This window comes from Nothobranchius furzeri, chromosome 10 (assembly GCF_043380555.1).
Source record: "Nothobranchius furzeri strain GRZ-AD chromosome 10, NfurGRZ-RIMD1, whole genome shotgun sequence".
In the NCBI taxonomy this organism is placed as follows: Eukaryota; Metazoa; Chordata; class Actinopteri; order Cyprinodontiformes; family Nothobranchiidae; genus Nothobranchius; species Nothobranchius furzeri.
Window position 1 is genome coordinate 61,944,443 of NC_091750.1, and position 27,614 is coordinate 61,972,056.

Consider the following 27,614-nt stretch of genomic DNA (forward strand, 5'->3'; position numbering starts at 1 on the left):
TATTGCGTCATGGCAACAGGAAGCAGTTAAACAAAACATCCTTAAAAAAATAAAGAAAAGTTTCGTTTGTCCCTTAAATAAAATAACAAATACGTTTTTTTTTTGTATAATATTTGGTCCACGTTTGAGTAAAACATGAATTACCAGCATTTCCTGCAGTTAAATGAAGAATAACGTGCTTTTCATCAAAACCGCTTTTATTTTGACATTGGGTTTAGCATTAGCATTTTGAGGGATTGTGAAACGCAACAAACTGTACAGGTTACACACATTTATTTACAATAACATAACTTTCCTTACATGCATTTCTGATATAAAACACTACAGTTATGCGCTTTCTCTGTTGTTCAAAGCATAACAGTTTGCCACACGATGCATTATGGGATACTTGGCTGTCCCAAGTAAACAGAAGGACGCATCCTCGATTCAGTGGGTAGAGATCGTTGATGACGTTTCACAACGTTCAGACGAGTATGCATATTGGGAAACACCATAGTCTGTTTAAAATCTGTTCTACCTCCATACTTCCTGGTTCCAGGGCCAATTTTGAGCCTCCAGGGTTGGAAGGTCTTCAACACAAACGCTGCTGTGCTGGCATTTGGAATTCGACACCAGCAGGCAAAAAGCAGCAGCGTTGTGGAAAGAACCGGAGCCAGTAAAATGAGCAACCCAAAGGTTCTTGTAATCCTAAGGAGCCACGACTCCTTCCTTCCTTCCTTCCTTCCATCCATCCTTCCATCCATCCATCCATCCGGAGTCGGGTCACGGGAGTTGCAGACTTCCCTCTTCCTAGCCACTTAGGCCAGATCCTCCAGAGGAATCCCAAGGTTTTCCCTGGCCAGCCGAGAGACATAGTCCCACCAGCGTGTCCTGGTCTTCTCCCGGTTGAACGTGCCTGGAAAACCTCACCAGCGAGGCGTCCTAACAAGTTGCCTGAGCCACCTCAACTGGCTCCTCTCAATGTGGAGGAGCAGCGGGTCTACACCAAGCCCCTCCCAGATGACCGAACTTCTCACCCTATCTGTAAGGAAGAGCCCAGCCACCCTGTGAAGAAAACTTATTTCGGCCGCTTGTATCCGTGATCTTATTCTTCTGGTCATTACCCAAAGCTCGTGACCTTAGGTGAGGGTAGGAACGTAGATCGACTGGTAAATCGAGAGCTTCGCCTTCTGGCTCACCTCTCTTTTCACCACGACAGACCGGTACAACGCCCGCATCACTGCAGACGCAGCACCAATCCGCCTATCGATCTCACGCTCCATCTTTCCCTCACTCGTGAACAAGACCCTGAGATACTTAAACTACTCCACTCGGGGCAGGGCCTCGTCCCTGACACGGAGAAGGCATTCTACCCTTTTCCGACTCGAGACCATTGTCTGATTTAGAGAAGCTGATTCTCATACCAGCTGCTTCACACTCAGCTGCAAACCACAACATCTTTTTTGCTTTATTCTAATATCAGATAAAGAAGGATAACGTTGCGTTAACAATGGAGATTTAGAGAAAAAACAAATCTAAACAAATCTCAAGCATCTTTGTCAATTACCAACAACTCGATATTACAGAAATGTTTATCTACTAATCAACGTATGAGTTTGATTAATCTTTGCTCGTTATCTTGAATCTTCTGGTGCTCATATCCTTAACTGGCAAATGCCATGAAAATCACGAAGGGCGGGGCCTATTGTTTTACATGGACTGCAGTACCCACATTTGACCACAAGATGTCATTCTTACTTCGTGCACCTTTAACATTGCAGAAATTAAACATTTTTGACCAACAGCAAAGAGGCCTGGAGAAAAATATATTTTCACACCACATCAACATGTGGCAAAAAAATTAGGCTTTTTCCTTCAGAAATTAAAGATCATTCCCTTTGTTAGTAGTCCAGGTACTATGTGGCCTTGTGGCATTTACTGAAGCGGACACAATAAAAATAGCAGAAGACATTTAATGGTGGTAACTAACTAAACCCCAACATTCACATCTTCTGAGTCAGTAGTACTCTTTGTGTCTCTTGGTCATGTAATAAATAATGAGGCCCAGCGTGATCAGAACTCCTGAACCAACCAGAGTCAAGAAGGCCACGACGGGCCCCTTGGCCAGAACTCGGCAGCCCAGGCAGGGTTGAGGTGAAGCGGGACACTGCTGGGGAGCAGCCCCCTGGACGGGAAAGCCGTTGTGTTGGATGATGTTACGATAGTTAGAAAGAGAGGCCTTGACGATGACCTCTTCGTGAACCTGACCGTACAAACCGAAGCCTGGGTCCCTTTGGTCGTTCAGGGCGTAGGCGAAGTAGCCTTTGAGGTTCACTCCATCCAGACTGTAAGCTGTGGGTGGAGATAAAACAGTCATGGTGCCTTAATGGTAGGATTATTTGTTGTCACTTTGTGGTTTCAAGGGTTCAGATCCGTGGAGCCAAACTTTTCAGCTGCAGACCCACAAAATAGCAATTGTCAAGACATGCAAGCCCAGATATCTGATTTCACAAAGCAAACATGTTTAAATCTATATAATTTAGGGCATAAGCAAAACCGCTTCAGTCGATTTCTATACATGTAAAACAATTTAGTTGAGTTTTTGTATCAGTTATGCTAATAAAGCAATTACTTTCCAATTTTGTTTTGATTTCTGGAAATCGTCTCAAGACCCTCAGTGCAGCTTTCGGTGACCCACAGTGGGGTTCCAACCGCAACTTTGGGAACCCCTGGTCTTTTTTTTTTTGAGGACCCCCTTGCTCATGTCCAAGACAAGCCAGGATCCCCAACCCCAACTCCTACATGCATACACACATTAAATGTGATTATTTACCATCTTTATACAGACACACTGAGTTATAAACTATACTGTAGGGTCTGTTATTGGGAGTTTATAAATGTAATTTTTACAAATAAATTCTTGCTAACCTCACAATCTCAGCAAAGACAAAGTTGTGGGGACTCTCTTTAATTTTGTGGGGACCCTCTTGGGGGTCCCCACCCCCAATTTGGGAACCCCTGGTCTAGACCAGAGGTCTGCAACCTTTACAATCCAAAAAGCAACGGGATAAATTTGGTTTAGAGCCGCAATTGTTACAGGACCTTTTAAAGAAGACAGTTTCTGTTTTTTGAGAAATTTCTGTGGAAGACGAAAAGGGCCACTGAGGAAAAAAATGGCTTTAATCTCAGAAATCAGATTTTTTTGTGGGATTAGAAGGATTTTAATCCCCCCAACAAAAATATACAACTCTAAAAGATGAAAAAGTCATTTTTGAAAACAACATGATTTTGTTTCTAATTTTTAAGGAAAAAAAATTGCAAAAAGAGCTTGGTATTTTATGGGATGTTGATTTTGGCTGAAAATTCTGTTAAGAAAAAGATCTGAAAATATTGCCAGTACTTTTACTGTCCTGTTGTGGAAATTCAATGCAGCTTTTCCATGAATAAACTAAAAAGCTGATTAAACCCTCATGTTTTTTATTTCATCTATACATTTTAGTTTTTTATTTTTCAATCCAAAGTTACAAAAAGCCACTGTAGAAGATCCAAAAGGCCACTTATGGCTCCAGAGCCACAGATTGCAGACCTCTGACCTAGATTGCCCTTTATCTTTCCACAAGGACAGAGATCTAGACCTGTTTGTCGCACCAACTCAAAAACCAAGAGCAGAGTGTATTTTTCTGCCGGTATTTGTGTTTGCTTTGCCTGTTCAGGGGGTCAGTAACCTAAAAACCATCTAAACCCAGCAGAGGCCAGCGAGGGGGACGTTCAGCCAACTTTAACTGCAGCAGCTGTTTTTCTAGGCTCACCTTTAAGGGCCTCGTTGACGTAGCTGTAGAGGTAGTAAACTCGTAGGCTGTCTTTGAAACGGGCCGGGTCTTCCTGGACCCCGTTAGCCATCACATAGACCGGTACATCGCTGTAGTGCTGCTTCACCTTACGCAGCGGGAGCAAAGTCAGCTTCTGTTACTGATCAGCTGCTTTTATCAGGGTACAGTACCATGGAACATGGGTTCGGTTCTGGTCTCACCCAGTTCAGGGCTTTCCTCAGACCCCAGGGCACAACGGGCCTCGGAGACATGATCCACGTGGTGTCGATCATATGCTGCACCTCGAGCATCGCTGTGTAGGTGTATCTGCACACACATGGAGGAAACTAATAGTTTTTCATGGTCCAATAAAGTTAATCACGTTTGACCCAAACTAGGCAATAAAACAGTCTGTGGATAATAAAATCAAAAATAGGATTATTTTTCTCACGAGTCCTCCTTGGCATGAGTCACAAGCTTGGAGCTGAAGTGGCTCATAGCAAAAAAGTCATAAGCTCCTTTAACCAGCTTTCTGTCCTCCTCATTGAAAACTGGCAACCTGCAGAAATGTTACATTTATGCCTGTTAGAAAATAAAATGAGTGTGTGTAAATGTGATGCTGCAAAACTAGGTTCTGCCTTTTGAAACATTTATTCAGCACTCTGATCAAAATGAAAACTTGTAATTTACTCAAGTGAGTTGAGCTGACGCAACCAGCTCCTCATCCCTGCAGGATAATCGCCGCTGCCAAAGATCGGTTCTGCAAACCAGCCAACAAAGAAGTCCAAAACCCTCTTGGCAGGCTCCACGTCTTCTCGGCTGAAGGAAAACGCTGGCTCTACCCAGTCCATGTGCAGAGCCAGAGACACCTAGATCCACCCAGACAGGAGATCAGTCATCTTCCTGTTGGCTATGGGGTGCCATTTGTAAAATTACAGGTCAAAATTAACAACAATCATTTGGGTTTAGTCTGTCATTATAGAAGTAAAATCAGGGTTCATTTTTCAAAGTCATATGTTCCCCATGTTGTTCATAGGCTGAGAAATGTCACAGTTCCAAAATAAATATTTAGTTAGCAAAATTATAATTTAATTTGAGGCTCCATATTTATTTTTACAAACTAATTATTTAGTTAGCAAACAAAATATTTTAGTCAGATCTAAGTAATTATTATTCCAAACTAAATATTTAGGTCTGACTTAAATATTTAGTTATTAAACAAAATATTAATCTCCAAATTAAATAGACTAAATTTGGCTTGGAATAAAAAAATGTAATGATACTTTTTTAGTTTAATTTTGTGCCAAATTAAATATTTAGCTTGGAAAATAAATATTTTGTCTGGCCTAAATATTTCATTTGAAATGTACCTAATTTTTTTTAAACTAAATTTGTTAGTTTGCAAACTAAACATTTAGCTCAAAATTGAATATTTTACAAGTTAAATATTTAGGTCTGACTTAAATATTTGGTTATTAAACAAAATATTAATCTCCAAATTAAATAGTTAGACTAAATTTGGCTTGGAATAAAAATATGTAATGATACTTTTTTTAGTTTAATTTTGTGCCAAATTAAATATTTAGCTTGGAAAATAAATATTTTGTCTGGCCTAAATATTTCATTTGAAATGTACCTAATTTTTTTTAAACAAAATTTGTTAGTTTGCAAACTAAACATTTAGCTAAAAATTGAATATTTTACAAGTTAAATATTTAGGTCTGACTTAAATATTTAGTTATTAAACAAAATATTAATCTCCAAATTAAATAGTTAGGCTAAATTTGGCTTGGAATAAAAAAATGTAATGATACTTTTTTAGTTTAATTTTGTGCCAAATGAAATATTTAGCTTGGAAAATAAATATTTTGTCTGGCCTAAATATTTCATTTGAATTGTACCAAAATTTTTTTCACTAAATTTGTTAGTTTGCAAACTAAACATTTAGCTCAAAATTGAATATTTTACAAGCTAAATATTTATCTCCAAATTAAATATTTGGTTTACAAGCTACATATTTGGCTCCAGATTAAATAAATATTTAGGTCAGACTTAAATATTTAGTTTGCTAACTAAATAGTTTGTAAAATATAAAGTTTGCTCTAAACTGAATATTTATCTTGTGGACTTAATATTTAGTTAGAAACTGTGGCATTTAAAATTGTAAAGCCTAAACAACCCAAAATATTGCTGTTAAAATTTGACAATGTTACTTTACAAACGGCCCTCCACACTTGTAGTAAATCATTTATTTGTGTTGCATTTAGATTTTTTATTTATTTTTTGATAATTCAACATCAGAGTTCTTAAGGTGCAATTATGGAAGACATGAAAAAATTAACAAAAGGTTGTCCACTTGAATTTCTAAAATGAGGCCACTGGTAATGTTTTTCAGACCTTTCCTCCTTGCGTACGTCTAAACTCGCGGTCGTACACGTGCCAGGCCAGCGCATGTGCCCTCAGCATCTGATGGCCCTCCTGATAGCTCACCATCTCATCATTGGGTTCGTTTAAGGTGATCCACACCTTTACATTTTCCCCCAGCTCCCTGTAGCAGAGTCTGGCATAATTAGCAAAGGCCTCTGGGGTCTTCCTGAGAACAGAAATGGGTCAAATTTCGACGTGTGTGTATGTGTGTGTGTGCGTGCGTGCATGCTTTTTGCTATGCCATCACCATGAGCTGATGAATCAAAATAATCTGTCTGAGTCCCACCTGTTCAGCCACCTGTTGGTAGTGTCCAGTGGTGCCGGGAGGCCACTGCGCTGTCGCGTGTGGTGCCACAGGGTCACCACCGGGGTCACGTTGGCCAATAGGAGCTGATGAGTGAAGCAGCGGTAGTACCCCAGTAGGGTGGTGTTAGGATGACTCACGTCCCCTGAAGGCACCAAAGCAGACCAGTTGAGGGAAAAGTGGAAGTGGTTCACCCCCACCTGCCTGATTTCATCCACCTGAAACAAGTAAAGAGAAGAAGCAGGTGAGTTTTTAAACTTGGGAGCATCTGGAGCTAAAAAGTGTTTAGAGGACCGACCTGCTGACGGACGGTGGCGTAATCAGCACAGTGTGTGGCTCGGTGCAAAGGTGGAGAGCTGAAGCCCTGCAGCTTGATCAGCTCCCCATTGTTGGAGATGTTCCAGAGGTAAATGTTAGGGTCTGCAAACTGGGTGGGAGCTGTCTCCACCTGAGCCACAAGGGCATTAAAAAGGAAAACACACTCATGACGGCGCGCGCACACACAGGCCAACGAGGATGAATCTGAGGTGCACAGTTAGATAAGCTGTGTGTGGTTTATTATTAAGAGACGTTCTGTCGTCCGACCGGATTCTCAGTTGGACTTTCACCATGAAAACTTCACACTCACAAACATGGTAAATTGCCTGCATTTGATATAGTGCCTTCTGGAGTCTTGGAACCCCCCAAGGCGCTTTACAACACAATCAGTCATTCACCCATTCACACTGTTAGACACAATATTAGATAAAGAGGGGGAGCGTTACAGATCTTCTGAAATTGCAAAGGTAATGTTTTCTTAAGACCCTGAGGAAGTGTTTTATTCTCTGGTCAAACACACACACACAAACACACACACACACACACACACACACACACACACACACACACACACACACACACACACACACACACACACACACACACACACACACACACCTGTATAGAGTTGGCTGAAACCCCCCAGGCAAAATCACATGGGAAGACTCCTTGTGCCGGCTTGTTTTCTGGAAGTTCAGGGAATCCGTTTTTCTGAATCACATTTCTGCAGAAACAAAAAAATATTGTATAAAGTATAAAGTATAAATATTGTACAAAGTATAAAGTATAAATATTGTATAAAGTATAAAAATGGTAATATATATATATATATATATATATATATATATTTATATACATATATATATATATATTGGAGATTAAAAAAATACAGGATTTGAATATTTACATAAATATAATCTGTTGGTTTGTTCATATAGTTGACACTTGTCAGTCAGAAGAAGAAGAAGAAGAAGAAGAAGAAGAGGAGCATCAAGGAAAAATATTAAGTTCAAATAATTTGAGTCAGTTTGATGTTTTTAGAAGAACAAAGATTTTTTTATAGTGCTTTCAACATGAAACTCACAAGGCACTTCACAAACACAATAAAACAATCTAAACCTTTACTGTGATATGATGTAGGCAACACGTCGGTTATTCATTTTTTACAAGCACATCTCGCACAGCTCCATGCAGTTTCACTTCACCGCTGCTTAGCATTAGCCAGTAGAATTAGACATCGGCTTACGTACAGATGCAGTGAAGCATTTACCTTGGACCTGCTTTTCAACAACAGAAGGGTCTCTGCGTTCAACTCGGATGTTGAATAGATGCAGAGTTGGTGAACTTCTTTATAGACAAGTAAGTCTTTAAATTATGAAGTAATAAACAGCATAACATGAGAACAGTAACTATGTGTGTTCACGAATGAGAGGCATCGTTTCCAGCAGTATTACAGAAACAGGGAGATGCTCTGGGTGGTGCCATCTGAGAGAAACCTCAGGATTTCTGCTTGGACACCAAAACGTGTTGGCCCTCACATGTACCTGTAAAAGGTGGCGGACGTTTTTGGCTCCCTCTTCATGTCAGGAGTGTTGAAGTCGACGTAGTAAAGTCCACGTCGGATGCCGTACTCTCTGTGCCACTCAAAGCCGTCCATCAGGGACCAGGCTGTGTATCCAATCACATTCACTCCATCAACGACGATCGCTGGACGACAAACACATTCACACAGGCTTTAGTTTGACCTCAGAGACGTCTGACGAGACAGTTCGATGAGTTTGGTGGAATCCGATGGACCCACATTTAAGTGTCTCTGCAATGAACCTCTTGAGGTAGTACATTTGTTTCGGATCTTCCGTTTTGGTGTTACCGAGGACATACCTGGAAAACAAACGCAAGTTCAACACAAACCCAAACTAAAACGGATATGTCCGTGTGCTAACCTACCAACCGCTTTGCATCACAAAGATGGGTGGCTTGTCATACTCTTCGTTGACCCAGTAGAGCAGCATCCTCAGGTCCAGATCTTCCAGCTGCCCAAACTTCAGGCTGTCGTTGATGAGTTGGAAGCTCAGGGTAGCTCCATGGGAGAGGGCGAAGAAATCAGCTGTTCCTCTGACCTGCTCCCTCTCCTCCTGGGTAAAGGAGGGGAGCCGTGAACCCAGCCTCTCCTTCATGCAGGCTGGATAGTCTCCATCTACAAACAGCGGCTGTGCAAACCAGCCCAGGACATGGTCCAGGGAACACTGGCACTCCCGCAGGCTTTCCAGGCGAGTACGGCTGGGCTTGATCCAGTGGGAGGCCAGAGCCATGGAGACCTTCCCGTGCTGCCGAGGCCGATAGCGGCGGTTGTAGAGGTGCCATGCAGCTGCATGGGCCTGCAGCAGAGACAAGAGAGATACATAAAGAATAAACTTTTACATGCAGGTCAAAAAGTTAAAAAAAAAGTTCTGTGTGCATAATAAATTACACTGTAAAATCTGAATGGTTATTTTTACTTGGAAAAAAAAGCATGAAAATGACAGAAAAGATTGGAGCCCCAGTGGCCTCCCTGCTGAATAAGTGCAGATTTTTTTGTGTTAATGTAGCCTAATATGAGATGTGGGGAGAAAAAGCATGTGAATGCAATTATATGGGGGTTGGGGTTAGTTGAAAAGAGATGTTAAGATAAACACTTTGATGTTTTTTCTGATGCAGATTACCAAGACGTTAATGTAGTTTTGCAAAATAGTTAAATTTGGAAAGGTATTGAAAAGCTGTTGTATCTAAAGCAACCATGAATTATTATGTTGTTGGAATTACACACACATTTTTGAAATACTTAAAGGCACATTTTTTTATTATTATTTTTTTTCATACAGATGTACCTCTCCAACAAAGCAGTCGGGCCCCCCTGTAATGTAAATGTAGAACCGCCCCTGGCCATATTTTAGTGCTTTTTACTATTTTAATGGGAAAAAAATCATAGTAATAAACATTTTTTTTTGTAATTTATTTTCAAGATACTAAATGGAAGGAAAATTGAATAAAAAATTAGATTTTTGAACAGATACTTTTTGTGACTAATAAAAAAACAGCACATTTTTTAAATCAATACCCACCTTAAGTAAGTTATGTCCCACTCGGAGAGGGAGATCAGGGTCGTTCTTGATCCCAGGAGCGACCACCCCGGTTCCGTAGCCATACTGCGCCACCACAAACGGGTTATCTATGGTGATCCAGAACTTCACATCATTCCCAAACGCATGGAAGCAAAAATCTGCGTAATCCTCAAATATCCCCACGATCTCTGGGTTGCTCCAGCCGCCCAGGGTCTGCTGCAGCTGCTCGGGCAGGTCCCAGTGATGAAGCGTGACCACCGGCTGGACTCGGACCTCCTTCAGCCTCCTGATGAGCGTCCGGTAGTAGCTGGTGCCGATGTCGTTATAACTCCCGCGCGTCCCGTTCGGAAATATCCTGGACCAGGACAAGGAGAACCTGTAGTGGGTCACCCCGAGCTGGCGGATGGCCCGGATGTCCGCGTGGATGTTGTGGTAGCTGTCGCTGCCCACGTCCCCGGTGGCCATGCGGTTCCCTCCGCGCGTAAAAGTGTCCCAGATGGAGAGCCCTTTGCCGTCCTTCTCAAACGCGCCCTCCACCTGGTACGCCGCTGTGCCCACGGCCCATATGAAGTCCCCGGGGAACGTGTCGTAGAGAAAAGCCTTGTCTCCCGGATAGGGAAGTTTACTGAAGCGGCTCCACGTCTTCAGACCCGCATTGGGCTTTGCGCCAACAGCAGCGAAGGCCACAAATGTGAGAACAGCGACAAACCCCTTCATGGTTGGTTTTCTTACTGGCCGTGGAAGTCCGGGTCCTCAGCTGGCTCACACTCCACCATGCTTGGTGGCTTTTTGGTGACTAACCAGACCTCTGCGACGCGCGAGCAGCCAGCTGTGAACCTGTCAATCATTAACCAAAGCACCTGACGCAGGAAGGGCTCAGGGCACAAGACGTTAAGGCTCCCACAAAGACAAAATAAGGCACGATCACTTTATTTTATTCTATTCTGCTCATATTGAGCCTTTAATCTCAGTCTAATCTCCTGGAGAGCAGGTGCCAAAGCCTCTAATGTGAACCCATCAACAGATCATAGCTTTAATCCATCTGCAAAACATGTATAACTAAATCTACATTCCTAATCTCATCAGAGACAATGTGATGAGTCAGATGGTTGCTAGGGAACACAAACCCATCCCAGGTTATCACAGCATCAGTATAAATACCTGAGGTGGTGGGTATGTCTTAGAATAAAAAAGTGGTTCTTTCTCTGAGAGGCCATAGTCATTTACATCTAATTAGACTTTTTGAATATTTGGAGCCAACTGTGTTCAAATATGTTGTTTATGCTATTAAAGTGTATAATCAAACCACTCCTCAGACGTCCAGCTCTGCTCATCGTTTAGCGAATTTGCCCTGCAGGCTCTGTCACGGATCACAAACGGGAAGAACACGGGAGTGTTTTTCCATCGGACGCACTGGAGCGTTTGTGCATAAGCGACGTGGAGCAGGAGCAGCCCCATTTACAGCACGGGAAGAGGATTATTAAGGGATGCTGGGCAGCCCGAGGACAGCGCGTGACTCCGACAGATGCCGCAGTTGGATCTGAAGAACTAGAACGTCTGTTTTCAGTCTGAAAAACTAAACGTTTCAAACCAAATAAAGAGGAAGCGAGCAGGTCTGGTTTTATAGAGAATTATATTGTTACAACAGAGGGTCTGACTGGGTGGATGTGAAGCCAAATTAACCAGCAGTGACACAAACGACGTTCCTCTAGCAGTGAGTACAAATCTAACCAAATAAATCAGATGCACACTACAGTCATAACCAGAAGCAACTCTACAATTGCTTTTTTTTTGTTTGTTTTTAAAGTTTTCAATAATGGTAAAAAAGAAGAAGAAATGTTTTAATATACAGAGGTGTAAACAAAATCATTCCAATAAAAGGTAAAATGACACAATTAACACAGAAAAAGTTGATGGTGATCGGTCTTTTTTTTTTTTTAGCTTTTAATAATAACGGCAGAACCCAAAAGGCTTTACAGCACCTCCCCAGTCAGCATCAAACACAACAACAGAACAACAAACAGACAGAGGAGACTATTTACAAACCATATTGTTTTTGTTTTTCATGTTAAGATGAGTTCTACCTAACGTGGCGAACATGATCACAATGCAACACGAAGCGACGAGCCACAGCTGACCATGCGGACGCTCTGATGTGGTGTGCATGTGGTAAATGCAAGTGTGTAACAGCGGGAACATCGGCATATGAAAAGTTTAAAAAGTTCAAAGTTCATGGGTTTTTTTTCCTTTCCTGAAACGGTTTCCTTGACGACAGAAGAATCGTTGTGTTTTGTTTTTTAAATTTTACTCCAAAGCTCATCTTCTGCGTCCTGCTGTCTTCTTACGACCCTGAAAGACAATAAAAAAAAAAAAAGACATTTTACTTGCGATTAATCGCAAATTAATTACAGATTATAAAAGTACGGTAACGTGATCTTTTTCATGTATGAGCAGACAAATACACCGATTCTATAAGAAAACATATTTGTTATTGCAACAATCCAGTAAAATGACAAATATTGTCCAGAATGTTCTTTTTCGATGAACACAAATCTAACTAGCGCGTCGTCTTTTATTGAGAAAGTACCGGATGTTCTCCTCCACCCCGGTGTCTACCTTCCTGTTCCCTTCGTGTCCGCCTGACACCATTTCCTTGTTTGTCCTCCGGGTTCTACCTGAGTTTTTATTACACCGACTAGGCAGTAGCGAATAGAAAAATAAAAAAGTTAAGTTAAGGATAGATCTTACAAATTGTTTTAATCATAAACGACACAAAAAAATCTGTTTTACAGCAGCAACCCTTACTTCTATAAATGTTTCCTGCTCTGATGAGTGAGAATATGAAGCCGAGTGCAGCCATTCAGGGCATTCAGACGGAAATAATGGAACACACTAGGGCTGCAACTAACGACTATTTTAATAGTTTACTAGTCACCGACTACTGAAACGATTAGTCGACTAATCGGATAATTATGAAAATTTTTTCAAATTTAGTATGAGATTGCTTTAATTGTGTGAAAAATGATAATAAACACAAGAAAGATGGGTACTTCAATGGAAAATGTATATTTTATTGAACGTTGCTGCTGATAGATAGGCCAATTCATACTAACAGTAGATAAAATGCCCTGTCTAACACCAATTAGGCACAGTGTCCAGTCAGTACAGACATAAATGCATAAATAAAATTAAAATACTTTTGTCAGGCACAGTCGGGCATAACATTAAATCTCTCTTTTTTAAAAGCGAAAGTACGTTTAAAAAAAATTTACAGTGTACATCCAAAACAAAAGGTATTGGCTTTCGTGTTATTTAAATCTTACCTCGGTGAGTCAGACTCGGTTTCATTCAACTGTCTGACGTGCTTTCTCTTTAAGTGTTCAAGCGTCAGCGAGGTGCTGCCGTGATACGCAAATAATGCAGGTCATCTTTTTATTTGCCAAATCCAGAATAGAATGCTCCCCAGATGTTTTGGTACGCGTAGCTGCTGTGTTGGATGCCACACTTTCTGTTAGTTGGCGCTCAGCAGAGAAACTATTGCGCATGTGCGACTCTCGGCAGAGATTGTAATGAAGTGAGATGCCTCACTCGGTCGGAAAAAACACGTCTGGCGACAACGTCGACAATGAAATTCCCATTTCTATTGTCGATATTTGTCGACAACGTCGACGAATGGTTGCAGCCCTAGAACACACCGAACGATCGGAGATGCCTGAAGCTTCGTGCACGGTTCGGTCGCCAAACAGGCAGTTCTACAAATAGTTTATCGCAAACTCACATTACAAAAAAAGTCTTCTTCCAATGTAATTTTTCACCCCCGGGTTTAAAACGTCCTTTCTCGTATCGCGTTGATTCGCTCGTGTTTAACAAATGCGTTAATGCATGATATAAAGATCGTCTGCAATAATGGACGAGTTAACGCGATTAAGCTAACGCTAACTACGATAGCTCTAAAAATGCAACCAGAGCTAATAGATTTATTTTTAACACTAAAATATAACTAAAAAATACCCTTGGTGTTGGCTCTTCTTCCTGCTCCTCTTCCTCCTCTTCCTCCTCCTCATCAGAGTCATCTTTAACAGCGGCTGCTTTCGATCGTCCACCGCGCCTGAAAACCAGTGAGTGGACACCCTGAATCAGGACGACTCAAACTGAGCAGACGTAGAGGTGTGAGGGGATAAACGGCGCCTTACGCTGGTTTCTTGGCGGCTGGTTGAGCTGATTTAGGCGGACGTCCTCTCCTCTTCTGTGGCGTGGACTCTGTTGACTCCGAGCTGATGGACAAAGACAAAAGTTTTAGTCAAACTTCCAAAAGTGAAATCAGAGTAAAAACCATTGTGCGGTTCTTCGTACCCTTGTGATCGCCGTGGCGCCCTGGCTTGCTGTCCTCCCTTAGTCTTCACCTCCATGTTTTCACTGCTCTTGTCGTCACCTTCGTCGTCGTCATCTTCTGCCTCCTCGTCTCCTCTTTCTTCTTCCTCCTCCTCTTCCTCCTCTTCCTCGGGGGGAGGAGCTGCCTTTTTCCGCCCCCTCCTCCCTTTGGCGGGCGTGTCCTGGTTGGCAGAAGCGGACTTCGGGGGTCGTCCTCTACGTCCTTTCTTCGGTGGGCTGTTCTGTTCATCCTCAGGTCGGGCGTCCTCATCCCACTGGTCCTCCGAGTCCACCGCTGAAGTTGTGTTGGCGGACGCCCGTTTGCGTCCGCGCTTCGGTTTGCTCTCCTGGTCGTCGCTGGACGCTACGCCTCGCTTGCGACCGCGAGGCTTTTCGATTTCCTAAAAGAGAAGATTTCAGGATTAAATTTGATAACTTTTGTTGATAATTTTACCTCCAGTAACAAATCAATCCCTCAAAGTTTTAGATTTTACCGATAAAAGGAACACAATAAAAATAGAGATAAGTGCAGTAGACGGAGCGGCTGTTAAAAGACCGTTTACACAATCTGGGTTTATAATCTCGTCCTGGCTCCACTCCAGCTGTTTGCACAGCAGCTCCAACCCCTACGACCAGGATTTATGACTGGCTGCACTCGGCTGGATCGCAGCAACACACACTTTTCTCCTGGCAGGCTCCTGTGTCATTTCAGATAAGCTCTTCCTATATTTGTGCCGACCCACGACTAAACTAACATTTTTAACATTTATGATTTCTTTGCCAACATTCAGAAGAGAAGCCTGCAGATCCCATCGATGCTTCTTTTCAAAATAAAACTAATAGATTTCAGTTTAATTAAAAAAACAAAACAAAGGAGTTTGCTTATAAAATATATTAAAAAACCAACAAATTCTACTTAACAAAAAAAAAATCACGTTTAATCCCATAAATACTTAATTATCTGGCATATTTTAATGATCAAAGTCACATATTGGTAGAAAGTCAGTATTGGTTTAAATACCTTGTCAACACTGTCAGACCTTTTTAGACCAAAGTCTTCGTTTTCACTATGATCCATCTCGGTGCTGTCGAGTCTGTGGAGAAAAAGGGATTTTAAATAGGAGTCTGATTGTGATCATTCATCAGCTGTTCTCGTTTGTTCTACCTGGCCTTGCTGCGTTGTGGCGATCCCGGATTGGACGAGGAGTCGTTGTTGCTGGTCGTTTCCATGCGAGAGGCTTTACCCTGCAGCTGTTTACCCGCCGACGACAGCGGCTTGTTCACCGCGCCTAAAACGTTGGCTGACTTGGGCTTGAGAGGGGAGCAGGTTTCAGTTTCGGTTAGACACGAGACAAACCGATTCCACGATCTGGTCTGAGATGTTTCAAAAAGCTCACCTTTCCTGGTGTAAAGAACGCTTTCATCTCAGGCGGGAGATAATTTTTTGTGTTGCTGAAATTCTGAAATGGAGAAATCTTAAATTAGCGATCAGAGACTTATTAGTATTTGTTATTCGTGCCGTTACAAACGTGCTGGAAACAAAGAACAAAGCCCTGTTGTAAATAACTGGGTGCAGGCTCCGACCTTGTCTGGTTTGGTGAAGAAGCGCGAGGGCAGCACCGGGTCTTTTGGGGACTCCAGGCTGTAGGTGGTGCTCTTTGACATGATGATGTTCATGGCTACATCACACACGGTGTACAGTTTCTGTAAGAGGAACACATTACACAAACACCTGGTTAGACATCAGCAGCGATGGGAATAACGGTGTTTAAAATAACGTTACTGATGGAAGGTAGTTTTTTCAGTAACGTGTAATCTAACTAAACACGGTCTTCAATCATAACACCGCTTCCATACTGATCCTAAAGGATCTTCTGACATTCGTTCCTTGTCCGTATTTTTCTTTGAACATCTTAGGTGTGTTCTTGCTGAGTCATATCCCTAATCCCATGCTGTAGTTCTTTTTTAAAACACAGAGCAGTTTTGTTTACCTGTTTTCCCGCTACGTTTCGTTCAGTGTTAATTTTGTTGACAAAATATTTTCGTTTTTTTTTTTCGTCACGAAAATATATTTACAGACGAAAATGAAACAAAATTTCAAAAGAAAAGCTTGGAAAAAGATGATAATTAAATAGATTGAAACTTTTAGTCAACGAATGAAAGACGAGACGAAAATCCAAGATGACGAATATCTAATTAGAAGACAGGAAAGATGCATGACGCAAATAAAAGGATCAATCAACAAATTGAACAGGTAGGACTAGGTGAGAAGAGAACCAATCAGAGTCAGCTTTGTTTAGAGGTGACGCTAGGCCTACCGTAATAATAATCAAATTCTCCATGTTTGCTCGGAGATGTACGGAGCTCTTGGATGCGACCTGACTACTCACTGTCTGTCTGGTAGCAACATGTCGGACCTAAAAATATGCTAAAAATAGCAGTTTTTACACACGTCAGACATTTTTGTCTTGCCTGTTGTCCTTCGGGAGCGCTGCCGGGGGACACACAAGGATTTATGGGGGTTGGATGAGGAACACGAAATAAAGAAAGTAAATCTGTGTTTTGTGATCAGTTTAATTTGACATGAACACGACAAACACGCTTTCTTGACAATCTTTGTGAGTAAAAAAACATGTAGAAATAAAAACGAACAACGTGTGTTATTAGGGAAATAGCGGGCAAGCAGTGTTGATGCATGATTGCGCATTCGCCGTGAGCGGTTCTGGTACTTTTTGGGTCGCAGCTGCTCGCTGCACCGCTTCAACTGTGCGATGCCGTCATGAGGGACGAGCAAAATATCAAACACGCCAGCAGTCCGTGCGAGCTCACGATTGCACAGTTGAAGCGGTGCAGCGAGCGGCTGCGACCCAAAAAGTACCAGAACCGCTCACGGCGCATGCGCAATCATGCACACACGTTCGTTTTTGCGCAATGAGGAAGTGCACGTGCGCTCTAAACCAGGACTAGACCAGTAAAGTGAAGCATGCTTTTAACTGTTTAAAATTTTCACAATGTCTGGTTTGCACTGATATGTTCCGAGTCCCGAGCCCGCACAGATGTTTTACCGGTACGTTTTATAACCCGGTGCGCCTTTTGTATGTGTTAAATACCAAAAAGACACCCGTAACTGACAGCTAACAGGTCCTGTACTTATTTTGGGTGTTAACCATTTTATGGTGAAAAGTTTCTGGGAAAATGCATGTCCTCAAAGGAGGAATTTTTATTTTTGAGTATTTCTGCATGCTAGTTTGAAAAATTCTTGTTGTGCAAATGCTAAAAAGAGCACCTTTGTAATTCCCAGTGTGCTTTTTGTTTTTTATTAAACACGTAAGTGTTAAACATGTGAAGTGTTTTTTTTTTATTCAAATGTTCTATGTTCTTAGCTGCGTGTGCTATATCTGATCAGTGGTGGTTAGGAGTTTGGACCCTGTATATTAAATTACACTACTAGTTTTTCCGTGCTCTATACAAAAGTAGGAAATTACTTCATTAGAAAAAATATATGTATTTTGTTGACTAAAATTGCTTATTTTTATCGACTACAATTACTTGTTATTTTCATCGACTAAAATGGGACTAAAACTAAAATAAATCTAATGACTAAAATTGGACTAAGACTAAAATTAATTTTTAGCCAAAAGACTAAGACTAAAATAAAATTAAAATTTCCTGTCAAAATTAACACTGGTTTTGTTTGCAGCCGCAAATGAAACGTAGCGGGAAAACAGGTAAACAAAACTGCTCTGTGTTTAAAAAAAGAACTACAGCATGGAATTAGAGATACGACACAGAAAGAACACACCTAAGATGCTCAAAGAGATGCAGGGGACTGTTCTGTTCTGGTCCTGCTGGACCTGACTGCAGCCTTTGACACTGTTGACCATCACCTGCTACTGGAGAGGCTGAGAGACTGGGTAGGCCCATCAGGAACTGCTCTGGAGTGGTTCTATTATCTTTCTGAGCGCTGCTTTTCTGTGGCCGTCTCCAAGTTTAGGTCCTCCACCACCTCCCTTACCCATGGTGTCCCACAAGGTTCTGTGCTGGGGCCTCTGCTCTTCCTCCTCTATCTGCTTCCTCTTCAGCACATCCTGAGCTCCTTCAAAGGAATCTCCTACCATCTTTATGCAGATGACATCCAACCGTACATCTCCTTTAAGCCCCATGAGATGTCTAAGCTGCTGCTGTTACACACCTGCTTAGACTCTATCAAAACCTGGATGGCTGGGAGCTTTCTTCAGCTGAATGAAGATAAGACTGAGAACCTCATCTGTGCCCCAGACAAGCTGGTTCACAAAGTCAGAGACTCTCTTGGTCAGCTTGCTTCCCACACCAAACCTTCTGTCAGGAATCTTGGCGTGACCTTTGACCCAGTTCTCACCCTGGATTCTCATGTCAGTTCTCTTGTTCGCTCCTCCTTCTTCCATCTCAGGAACATTGCTAAGCTGAGTCCCATTCTGTCCCGCTCTGAACTTGAGACAGTTCTCCACACCTTCATCTCCTCACGCTTAGACTACTGTAACTCTCTTTTCACGTGTCTGAGCAGAACCTCCCTGAACCGTCTACAGGTGGTTCAGAATGCCTGTGCTCGGCTTCTGACCAAGTCCTCCAAACACACCCACATCACCCCGCTTCTCCTCCAGCTTCACTGGCTGCCAGTCAACTTCAGGGTTCATTTCAAGATCCTGGTTCTGGTCTATAGGGCCTTACATGGACAAGCACCATCTTACATTGGTGATCTTCTTAGTCCCTACACCCCCAGCAGGTCCCTGAGGTCCAGTGATCAAAGCCTACTGGTTGTTCCGCTCACCAGGCTGAAGACCAAAGGTGACAGATCATTTGCTGCTGTGGCCCCCAGACTCTGGAACCATCTCCCCCTGAGCCTGAGATCAGTGGACTCAGTGGTCTCCTTCAAAAAGCAGCTGAAGACTCACCTGTTCAAGCTGGCTTTTGTATGACCTTCTTCACCACTCTCTCTTTATTCTGCTCTCCCCACCTATTCCACCTTCCTCAGGATCCACTGATTTCCCTCTTTCCTATTCACTCTCTCTCTTTCTTAACATTTTTTAATCACAATTGCCTATTTTTGCTCATTTTAAATATATTTTTAAACATTTTCTAAATGCTTTTTTATGTTTTTACTTTTTTTTGTTGAAGCGCCTTGTGATTTTTATCTTGAAAGGCGCTATAGAAATGATATTTTCTTCTTCTTCTGATAAGGAAATGTGTGTTACTATAGCTGTTTTTACAGGACCATAGCGTTTGCAAAACGGGATTTGCCGCAGCTCCCTGGGGAGGATTTTGGCATTTATAGTAGCAAAGCTGAAACTAGAATAAACTGCCATCAGGCACCTCTCAAACCAAGACGGGATAAAGGGAGGTCGCTGGGCGGCCCCCCCACATGTGACGTACAGGGTCGCGCATTCAATGTCAGACGGATGAAATTTCTTTTTCAAGACCTTTAGCTTTGATGTGACCTGCTTTTTGTCCCGCTTGACGCCCCGCTCAGCCAACGTTTTCATCACTCTATCGAACAGCTGGCTGTCTCTCACTGTTCCCGTACGCACGGCCAAAAGCTCCATGGTCTCCGCATCCATCCAGTTTGCCATGTTTTAGGTGGTTGAAAGATACTAGTGAGAGGCCATGTTTATCCGTGTTGATATCCCTTCCGGCCGGCACTCGGCGCGCAGTATACGTCACTAACGCGACCACCCTCTTTTGCGGGGGGGCCTCCCACAGTCGCTCCAAAAGGATTAGCGGGGCTGACACGCGTTCAGCCGTCAGAGGTGAGGGGCTCATGCGGCAATATTACTACGAGGCTAAAGCCTCTTTTATAAGACGGACCATTGCGTCATTACAGAGTGATAAATCCGAATTTGTGGGTCTCGTAAACGCGGCAAGGAGCAAAGGGGAAAGGTGATGAAACTTGATTCTGATGTGCTTAGCATGTGTGTGTGTGTGTGTGTGAGGATCCAGTGGAGAGAAGTGAGGGAAACTTTGAGCAGGTTCAGGGTGGGCTCTGGAGGTTTAGATCTGTTGTTTGTGGGGTTTCGTCAAATTCTTGGTGGTACTGAGGTTTTGTGATTTTTAAGTCAATAATAAACCAGAAAAGCTAAAAACTGCCTTGTTGTTCACCATACAAATTACCACTTTACTAGCAAGCATACTTCTTTTTCATACAGTTATGAAGGTGCCAACACTGGGTCGAAAACATAAAACTGAACCCTTCTAAAGAAGCACTGTGTGTTCCTGTATTCTGGTGATGTGGCTTAGCGGTTGAAACCTCAAGAAAGGGGGATGGGCCTTTAAATAGTGTATTTTTGAATAGCAGCTCGCTCGAACGGCAAGAAAAACTTCAAAATACCTCATTAATTTTGGGATCGGTGGAGCATTGGGCGTCCTTTGTCTGCTTGATGTTCTCAACCATTTTTCTGATGAAAGCGTGGCTGTTGTTTTCATTCTTGGCCATGATGATCTCCAGAACGAACCACAGAGCCCTAAAAACCACAGAAGTTTAATTGAAGATCAAGCTTACTTTACTGCAAATGTCTAATACGAGTCTCATTCAAGAAATTTTACTCTTTGATTTCCTTCAGCTGCTCGATGTCCTGCACTTTGACGTAATCTGGGTCGTGTGCCAGAAGGTGGATGGTGTAGGGAACTACGTACTCCGGCAGCAGAGACAACAGCTTGTCTGTTCAAACACACATGGACTATAATTACACCAACGTCATCTTTGCACACGGTCGAAGTGAATGAAATAAATCAGTTTAAATCTGCAGCTTTACCACTGATGGCTGCGTGCTGTTTCAGATACTCTCGCCGTATGTTGACGTTTTTCACCAGGCACTGGCGAGCGTGAGCCCGCCTCTCCTTCACGGGGTCCTTGGCACACAAAGCAAAGATCGCCATGTACTCCAGCGGCAAACGAAGACGGCACAGACCTCGGTGGAGCTTCTGGGCAAAACACTGTCGCACCTGGTAGCACTCGTCCTGGAGAGAAGATGGTGAGAAAAAAGCAGGAACGTTTGTTAATGAATGACAATGTGGCAGAAAAAAAAACCACTTTGAAGGGGTTTAAACGAAAGTCTTACGTTGATGACGAGAGCACAAAGTTGATATTGCTCCAGAGTGACAATTTCGTGATAACAGGGTTCTTGTGCTAGCTTTAGCAGAGCGCACGCTGCTGCCAGACGTAGCCTGGACATGTCTGGTTTACTAAGAAACAAGGAGACGACAGAAATAAGCAAAGATGTCTTTATTTACCAACAAATAAGCTGAGTTTTCATACAGACAGGAAAAAGATGTTTAAAATATAGATAATTATTTTTGCTTACCCCATCCTGCCCTGCTCAGTCAGATCTCCATCACTGTGCAGAATGGCGGTCAGCATCCTCAGGGTGGAGTTGCCTGATTTGCTCTGATTGTTTTTAACTCCCAGCAGCCACCTCACCATCAGCTTAATGCCTTGGATCTGAATGAAGGATGGAAGGGTGCAAGGTCAGACTTCTTTCCTGTGGGTTAGCAGACTGAATCCAGGGTATCTGCATGTTTAAGGGAGCCAAATTAAGACTTTTTAAGACCTTTTTTAAGGCCACTTTGACCAAATTTAAGCTATTTTCTAAAATTTCATTTAAGCTATAATTTCCAGCTATTGCCTGAAACCGGTGCTAACCATGTCGCGAACGTGGGATTAGCCATCCAGTTACCATTAAACTTGTACTTCCCCATGGTGCAAGCTCCCACTAGCTTAACCAGCTAATGTGCTCATCTAAAAATAGCCCCCATTCACAACCAACTGAATGTGTACGGTTCCGCTTACGCCAATATGATACACATAAAATGCTGAACACTAACTAGAAATTCAGGAAAATTTTATAGAAATAAAAATATCTTGTTTATTGGCTCTTTGGTCATTTAAGACCTTTGGAAACTGTATTTAAGGATCATTTGTCAATTTTTAAGGATTTTTAAGGCCTTAAATTTGGAAAAGCAAATTTAAGACTTTTTAAGGACCGGCGGATACCCTGTAAATCACTGACCCAAACTGAACCATTCTTCCCCGCTGATGCAGAAAAGCAAACCAATACTGCGATTAGGGATGCACCGATCAGGTTTTTTGCTGCCGATCACCGATACCGATATCAAAGAATGCTGATCACCGATACCGATCACGTGGATTGGCCAGAAATTTTTTACAACATTATAATGAGTGCTACAAGCTACATAATCTGGGAATAAAGGAAATGTAACCTAATCTAAAATGGTCTGTATTAAGGTTGTGACGGTGTGAAAATTTAACCTCACGGTTATTGTGACCAAAATTACTACGGTTTTCGGTATTATTGCGGTAATTTTTTTAAACGTGTTACATTTTCACACAATTAAATAAACCCTGTTTGTCAGGAAATATTGTCCTCAGTTTGTGTCTAAATTTTGCCTAAAATGTGTTATTTTGTAATTATGTTGTTATTTGTTTACATTTTTCCCCTTTAGTCTTTAAAATACCAATATTTGCCCATAACTTCTTATTTTATGTCTGTTTGATGTCATCATTTTAAAAATATTAGATCAGATGATACTGGGTACTCAAGTAGCCTTCTAATCAGATACTTTTTTACCCTTACTTGAGTAATCAACCCTATATCAGGAAAATATTGTCCTCGGTTTGTGTCCTTCCAGTGAACATTGCCGATGTGGGAAAATGTCATCAGGCAGTAATCATTGTTAAATTCATAATTATTCTCGGAGAGAGACCAACTCTTATCTGCCCCTGGGAGCCCCGTAATGCATAGCGTCATTTCAACATGGGGGTGTCCGTGACACGGTTCATATGCAGGTAGCGGCGCTGCGGCTGCTTTATATAGCGACTCGTTGCAATCTCCCTCGACCCAAACCCTTGGATCACGCATTTTAGCTAAAACGCTAACGTTAGCTTGCCTTGCGTTCACTGTAGAGTTGTGGGTGATGGTCACGCAGATGTGTCATGAGATTTGAAGCGTTGCTGCCTTTCACAGACACTTTTTCTGCACGTGCTGCAAACAGGATAGCCGTCTTCTATCAACTGTCCCTCGGCATTCTTCAAATATCCAAAAGATGCCCGTACTTCCGACTTTGTCTTCTTTGAGGGATAAAAAAATGTCCTCCTGAGCGCTGCCGTGTTCTCCTTTGGCCATTATTTCAGCTTTAGCTTCAAGAAAGTTTTGGCTATAAACAACAAAGCGCACATGTGCCGCCGGCAACTTCAGCAGATGATACAGTGGTTGGTAAGGGTCACCGCGCCTACACCGCAGCCACTGTAATCCACGGAGATAATATATATTTTTTAAAAACAAGACGGTTATTATTATTGTCAACTTTTTTACCGGGGTTTACCGCTACACTGGTTACCGTGACAATCCTACCTGATCGGTCTGCTTTGATTTATTTTGAAAACTCCGATAAAAACCGATAGGGGCGCTATCGGCCGATTGGGATCAAATGCCGATCCATCGGTGCATCCCTAACTGCGATGTGGCTCTTCAGCAGTAGAAGCTTTAGTTCTGACCTTAGCCATAGTCTCAGGGGACACTTCCTCATCTGGTACCCAAAGTTTGGTTGTCTTCTTGCCAGGGACCTAAACAACACAGAAATATATTTACATTAACAAATAAAAATATCTAAATCTCTCTCATCTTAAATCTGGTATACGTGATGCGTATTCGCACTCGGTCATTCATGAGGAGATCCTTCACAATAAAGTTGGCGACGAGAGATTTGAGCGGTGCAGCAAACTGTTCTGGGGCCAGCTGGGCCAGATGACCCAGGGTGGTCAAAGGAGTGATGAGCTGCTCCAGATTAGCAGGGTCCAGACTCTTGTGTAGAGGCTGCAAACAAACACAAGACCTTATTTAAAAACTGCTCCATCTGAGAGAGATGAAAGTTTGTTTCAGGCTGATAGATGTGAGAGATTGTTTCTAAGATTAGAAGTAATCAGACAATGTACCTCAAAGATCTGAGCAAAGTGGGTGTCTCTGTTAGTGAACATTGCGTTGATGCAGTGGATGGCGTACTTGGCCTGGCGAGGGGGCCCTCTTTTAGCTTTGGATTGTAGTACTGGCAGTAAAACACTAAGGGGAGCAGCAGAAGAACACCATTTAAAACAAGTAAATAAAAGCACAATTCATGAACCTGCAGACCGACATGACTGCAAAGCTGAATCACAAATTTTGACAATATTTATTCTGTTATAAACTCAAAGATTAAAAAAGCAATAATCTGCAAAAAATACAAATTTGGGCTGCACGATATCAGGAAAACCTGCGATATTCGATAATAGTGATTAATATTGCGATGACGATATTACTTGCAATAAATAAAAACTTAACTCAGGAATAAAATAATCAAAAAAAATCATAAAAATGAGAAAAGCAAAAGATGTGAGGAAAGGGAAAAAGAAAATGGAAAAAAGGAATCTGTGGATCCCGGGAAAAGCAGAATCAGCAAAAAGGGCAGAGCAAAGCTAACTCAGGTGTTTGCTAACCATCAAAATTAAGTGCCATTCGCTTCGGGGGCGGGCATCTGACCTATGAGAACCCACCCAATTGGCCAAAAGGGTGAAGAGCTCCAGTAGATTTGTTAAAAAAAACATCATCCTTCCGTTTGACTGACAGAATAAATTATGTGTAGCAAACATTTGAGCTGACCGTTCATTGCGATATGCATATTGTGCATGCTGATATCGCGATAACGATATATTTACAATATATTGTGCAGCCCTAATACAAATAAAAAACAACTTACGATTTGATGTGAGGAAAACTCTCCTCCATCTTGCTGCCGGTGTTCTTGAAGATCTGCAGCGCCGCCTCAGCCACCTTCTCATCATCCATTTTTAGACAGCCCAGCAAAGACTCGAATGTCTCTGCAGAGTGGAAAGAGACCGGGTGGGTGAACGACAGCACCTGAATGGGAAGAAAAACAGGTCAAAAAGCAGCACCATGCATAATTATGTGTCTGAGAATATTTTAAATAAAACCATAAAGCGTTTGTTGTTTACAAATAAAACACGACAAGTGTAGATATTAACTCTGAATAGCATTTATTAGAAAATCGGTTTGTCCTCGTAGAGTTTTACTTCAAAAACCAAAAGAATGAAAATGAAACTTAATGATTAGAAGCAGAGATGTTCACCTTCAACAGTTCTAGTCCGGCTCTAATGGCCTCTTCGGTGGGCACGCCCTCCTCCTCATCATCAGCTGTTCCGTCAATTGATTTGTTAACTTGTTTTATCAGAGCGCTAAATGAGAGAGGACAGGAGGAATAGAGATGAGATCAATGATATGAATCACTAGAATTAGTGATAATTTTAGGGATCCGGGACATTTTGGCATTAACATGGACATCTGTCCGATAAGACACACAAGGCCAATTAGTTTATTTTTATCTAGCTGCTGTTTGTGCATCTGTTTCTAGAGGGGAGGGGGTGGTCATGTGGTACTTGTTTGGTCATGTGACAGTGAAATCACCTCTGAAGCTTAAAGCAACATTTAAAATGTTTTTAACACCTTAAAAGTGGGTTTCAGTGATTCTGTTACCGTTTCTGAAACTGAAACCAACTTCACATTGGACAGCACTCTTCAGCCAACTGCCGACCAAAAACTGTTTTTATTGGCAGCGTTGTAACAAATAACCATAAGAATCGGGTCCAAAAGACATGGGAGCAGGTCTAAGTTTCTGAGTGACGCCATATTAGATGCTGTGTTTCCTTCTACGAGAGCCCAAAAGAGTCTGATGTTCTTGTCTTTTTGCTGGAGGTTGTGCTCCCGAGAGTTTTTGGTTCTAATGGCCATCCATTCATATGGTCTTAATCGGACCAAAAAAATACTGCTTGCTCGCAGTGATATAGGTATATATCTATCAGCAGGTAAAACACACTCTGCCACTCTAAAGTAGAAGCCCGGAGTTTTACTTTCCTCACAGGAGCTGGACACGCCTCTTGTTCATGAACAACCATGTCTAACTGGGCAACTTCACTAAAACACATTGTTTACAATTATTATTTTCATCTTATCTTGTTTATTCATATACACACAGTACAGGCCAAAAGTTTGGATTAGGGTTGTCACAGTAACCGGTGTAGCAGTAAACCCCGGTAAAAAAGTTGACAATAATAATAACCGTCTTGTTTTTAAAAAACTATATTATCTCGGTGGGTTTAGTGTGGCTGCGGTGTAGGCACGGTGACCCTTACCAGCCACCGTATCATCTGCTGAAGTTGCCGGCGGCACATGTGCGCTTTGTTGTTTATAGCCAAAACTTTCTTGAAGCTAAAGCTGAAATAATGGCTAAAGGAGGAGACGGCAACGCTCAGGAGGACATTTATTATCCCTCAAAGAAGACAAAGTCGGAAGTACGGGCATTTTTTTTTATATTTAAAAAATGCAGAGGGACAGTTGATAGAAGACGGCTAACCTGTTTGCAGCACGTGCAGAAAAAGTGTCTGTGAAAGGCAGCAACACTTCAAATCTCATGACACATCTGCGTGACCATCACCCACCTACAGTCAACGCAAGGCAAGCTAACGTTAGCTTTTTAGCTAAAATGCGTGATCCGAGGGTTTGGGTTGCGGGAGATTGCAACGAGTCGCTATATAAAGCAGCCGCAGCGCCGCTACCTGCATATAAACCGTGTTGCGGACACCCCCATGTTGAAATGACGCTATGCATTACGGGGATCCCAGGGGCAGATAAGAGTTGGTCTCTCTCCGAGAATAATTATGAATTTAACAATGATTACTGCCTGATGACATTTTCCCACATCTGCAAAGCTCACTGGAAGGACAAAACCGAGGACAATATTTTCCTGATATAGGGTTGATTACTCAAGTAAGGGTGAAAAAGTACCTGATTAGAAGGCTACTTGAGTACTGAGTATCATCTGATCTAATATTTTTTAAATGATGACATCAAACAGACATAAAATAAGAAGTTATGGGCAAATATTGGTATTTTAAAGACTAAAGGGGAAAAATGTAAACAAATAAACAACATAATTACAAAATAACACATTTTAGGCTAAATTTAGACTCAAACTGAGGACAATATTTCCTGATATACAGGATTTATTTAATTGTCTGAAAATGTAGCACGTTTAAAAAAATACAGCGATAATACCGAAAACCGTGGTAATTTTGGTCACAATAACCGTGAGGTTAAATTTTCACACCTTGACAATCCTAGTTTGGACACACTTTCTCATTCAATGTGTGTTTTTTTTTTTTCATGACCATTTACAAAGGGACCAACAAGTGCTAAACACCTCAGGGAA

At 42.0% G+C, this 27,614-nt stretch overlaps 2 protein-coding genes across 2 annotated transcripts in view; both read right to left on the bottom strand.

Moving 5' to 3' along the window:
- Positions 1–256: 256 nt before the first annotated feature.
- kl (klotho) lies at positions 257–11,396 on the bottom strand. Its single transcript, XM_015961599.3, has 13 exons — positions 9,939–11,396; positions 8,785–9,215; positions 8,639–8,718; positions 8,382–8,544; positions 7,456–7,561; positions 6,818–6,967; positions 6,502–6,737; positions 6,186–6,381; positions 4,479–4,657; positions 4,240–4,347; positions 4,010–4,115; positions 3,789–3,915; positions 257–2,331 (listed from the first exon to the last, which is right to left on the bottom strand). The coding sequence occupies exons 1-13, from the start codon at positions 10,653–10,655 to the stop codon at positions 1,997–1,999; spliced, it is 2,934 nt and encodes a 977-aa protein (XP_015817085.3). The 5' UTR covers positions 10,656–11,396; the 3' UTR covers positions 257–1,996.
- Positions 11,397–11,552: 156 nt separating this feature from the next.
- pds5b (PDS5 cohesin associated factor B) overlaps positions 11,553–27,614 on the bottom strand; it is a 53,531-nt gene continuing 37,469 nt past the window's right edge. The window contains exons 18-35 of the mRNA XM_015961598.3: positions 25,479–25,584; positions 25,089–25,249; positions 24,292–24,415; positions 24,014–24,172; positions 23,854–23,922; positions 21,644–21,780; positions 21,401–21,524; positions 21,095–21,299; positions 20,886–21,000; positions 20,671–20,803; positions 15,894–16,013; positions 15,707–15,769; positions 15,475–15,620; positions 15,331–15,403; positions 14,292–14,710; positions 14,132–14,212; positions 13,950–14,046; positions 11,553–12,287 (exon numbers count right to left, since the gene is read on the bottom strand). Coding sequence (XP_015817084.1) covers positions 12,255–12,287; positions 13,950–14,046; positions 14,132–14,212; positions 14,292–14,710; positions 15,331–15,403; positions 15,475–15,620; positions 15,707–15,769; positions 15,894–16,013; positions 20,671–20,803; positions 20,886–21,000; positions 21,095–21,299; positions 21,401–21,524; positions 21,644–21,780; positions 23,854–23,922; positions 24,014–24,172; positions 24,292–24,415; positions 25,089–25,249; positions 25,479–25,584 — 2,365 coding nt within the window. The 3' untranslated portion in view covers positions 11,553–12,254. The remainder of the gene's footprint in view (positions 12,288–13,949; positions 14,047–14,131; positions 14,213–14,291; positions 14,711–15,330; positions 15,404–15,474; positions 15,621–15,706; positions 15,770–15,893; positions 16,014–20,670; positions 20,804–20,885; positions 21,001–21,094; positions 21,300–21,400; positions 21,525–21,643; positions 21,781–23,853; positions 23,923–24,013; positions 24,173–24,291; positions 24,416–25,088; positions 25,250–25,478; positions 25,585–27,614) is intronic.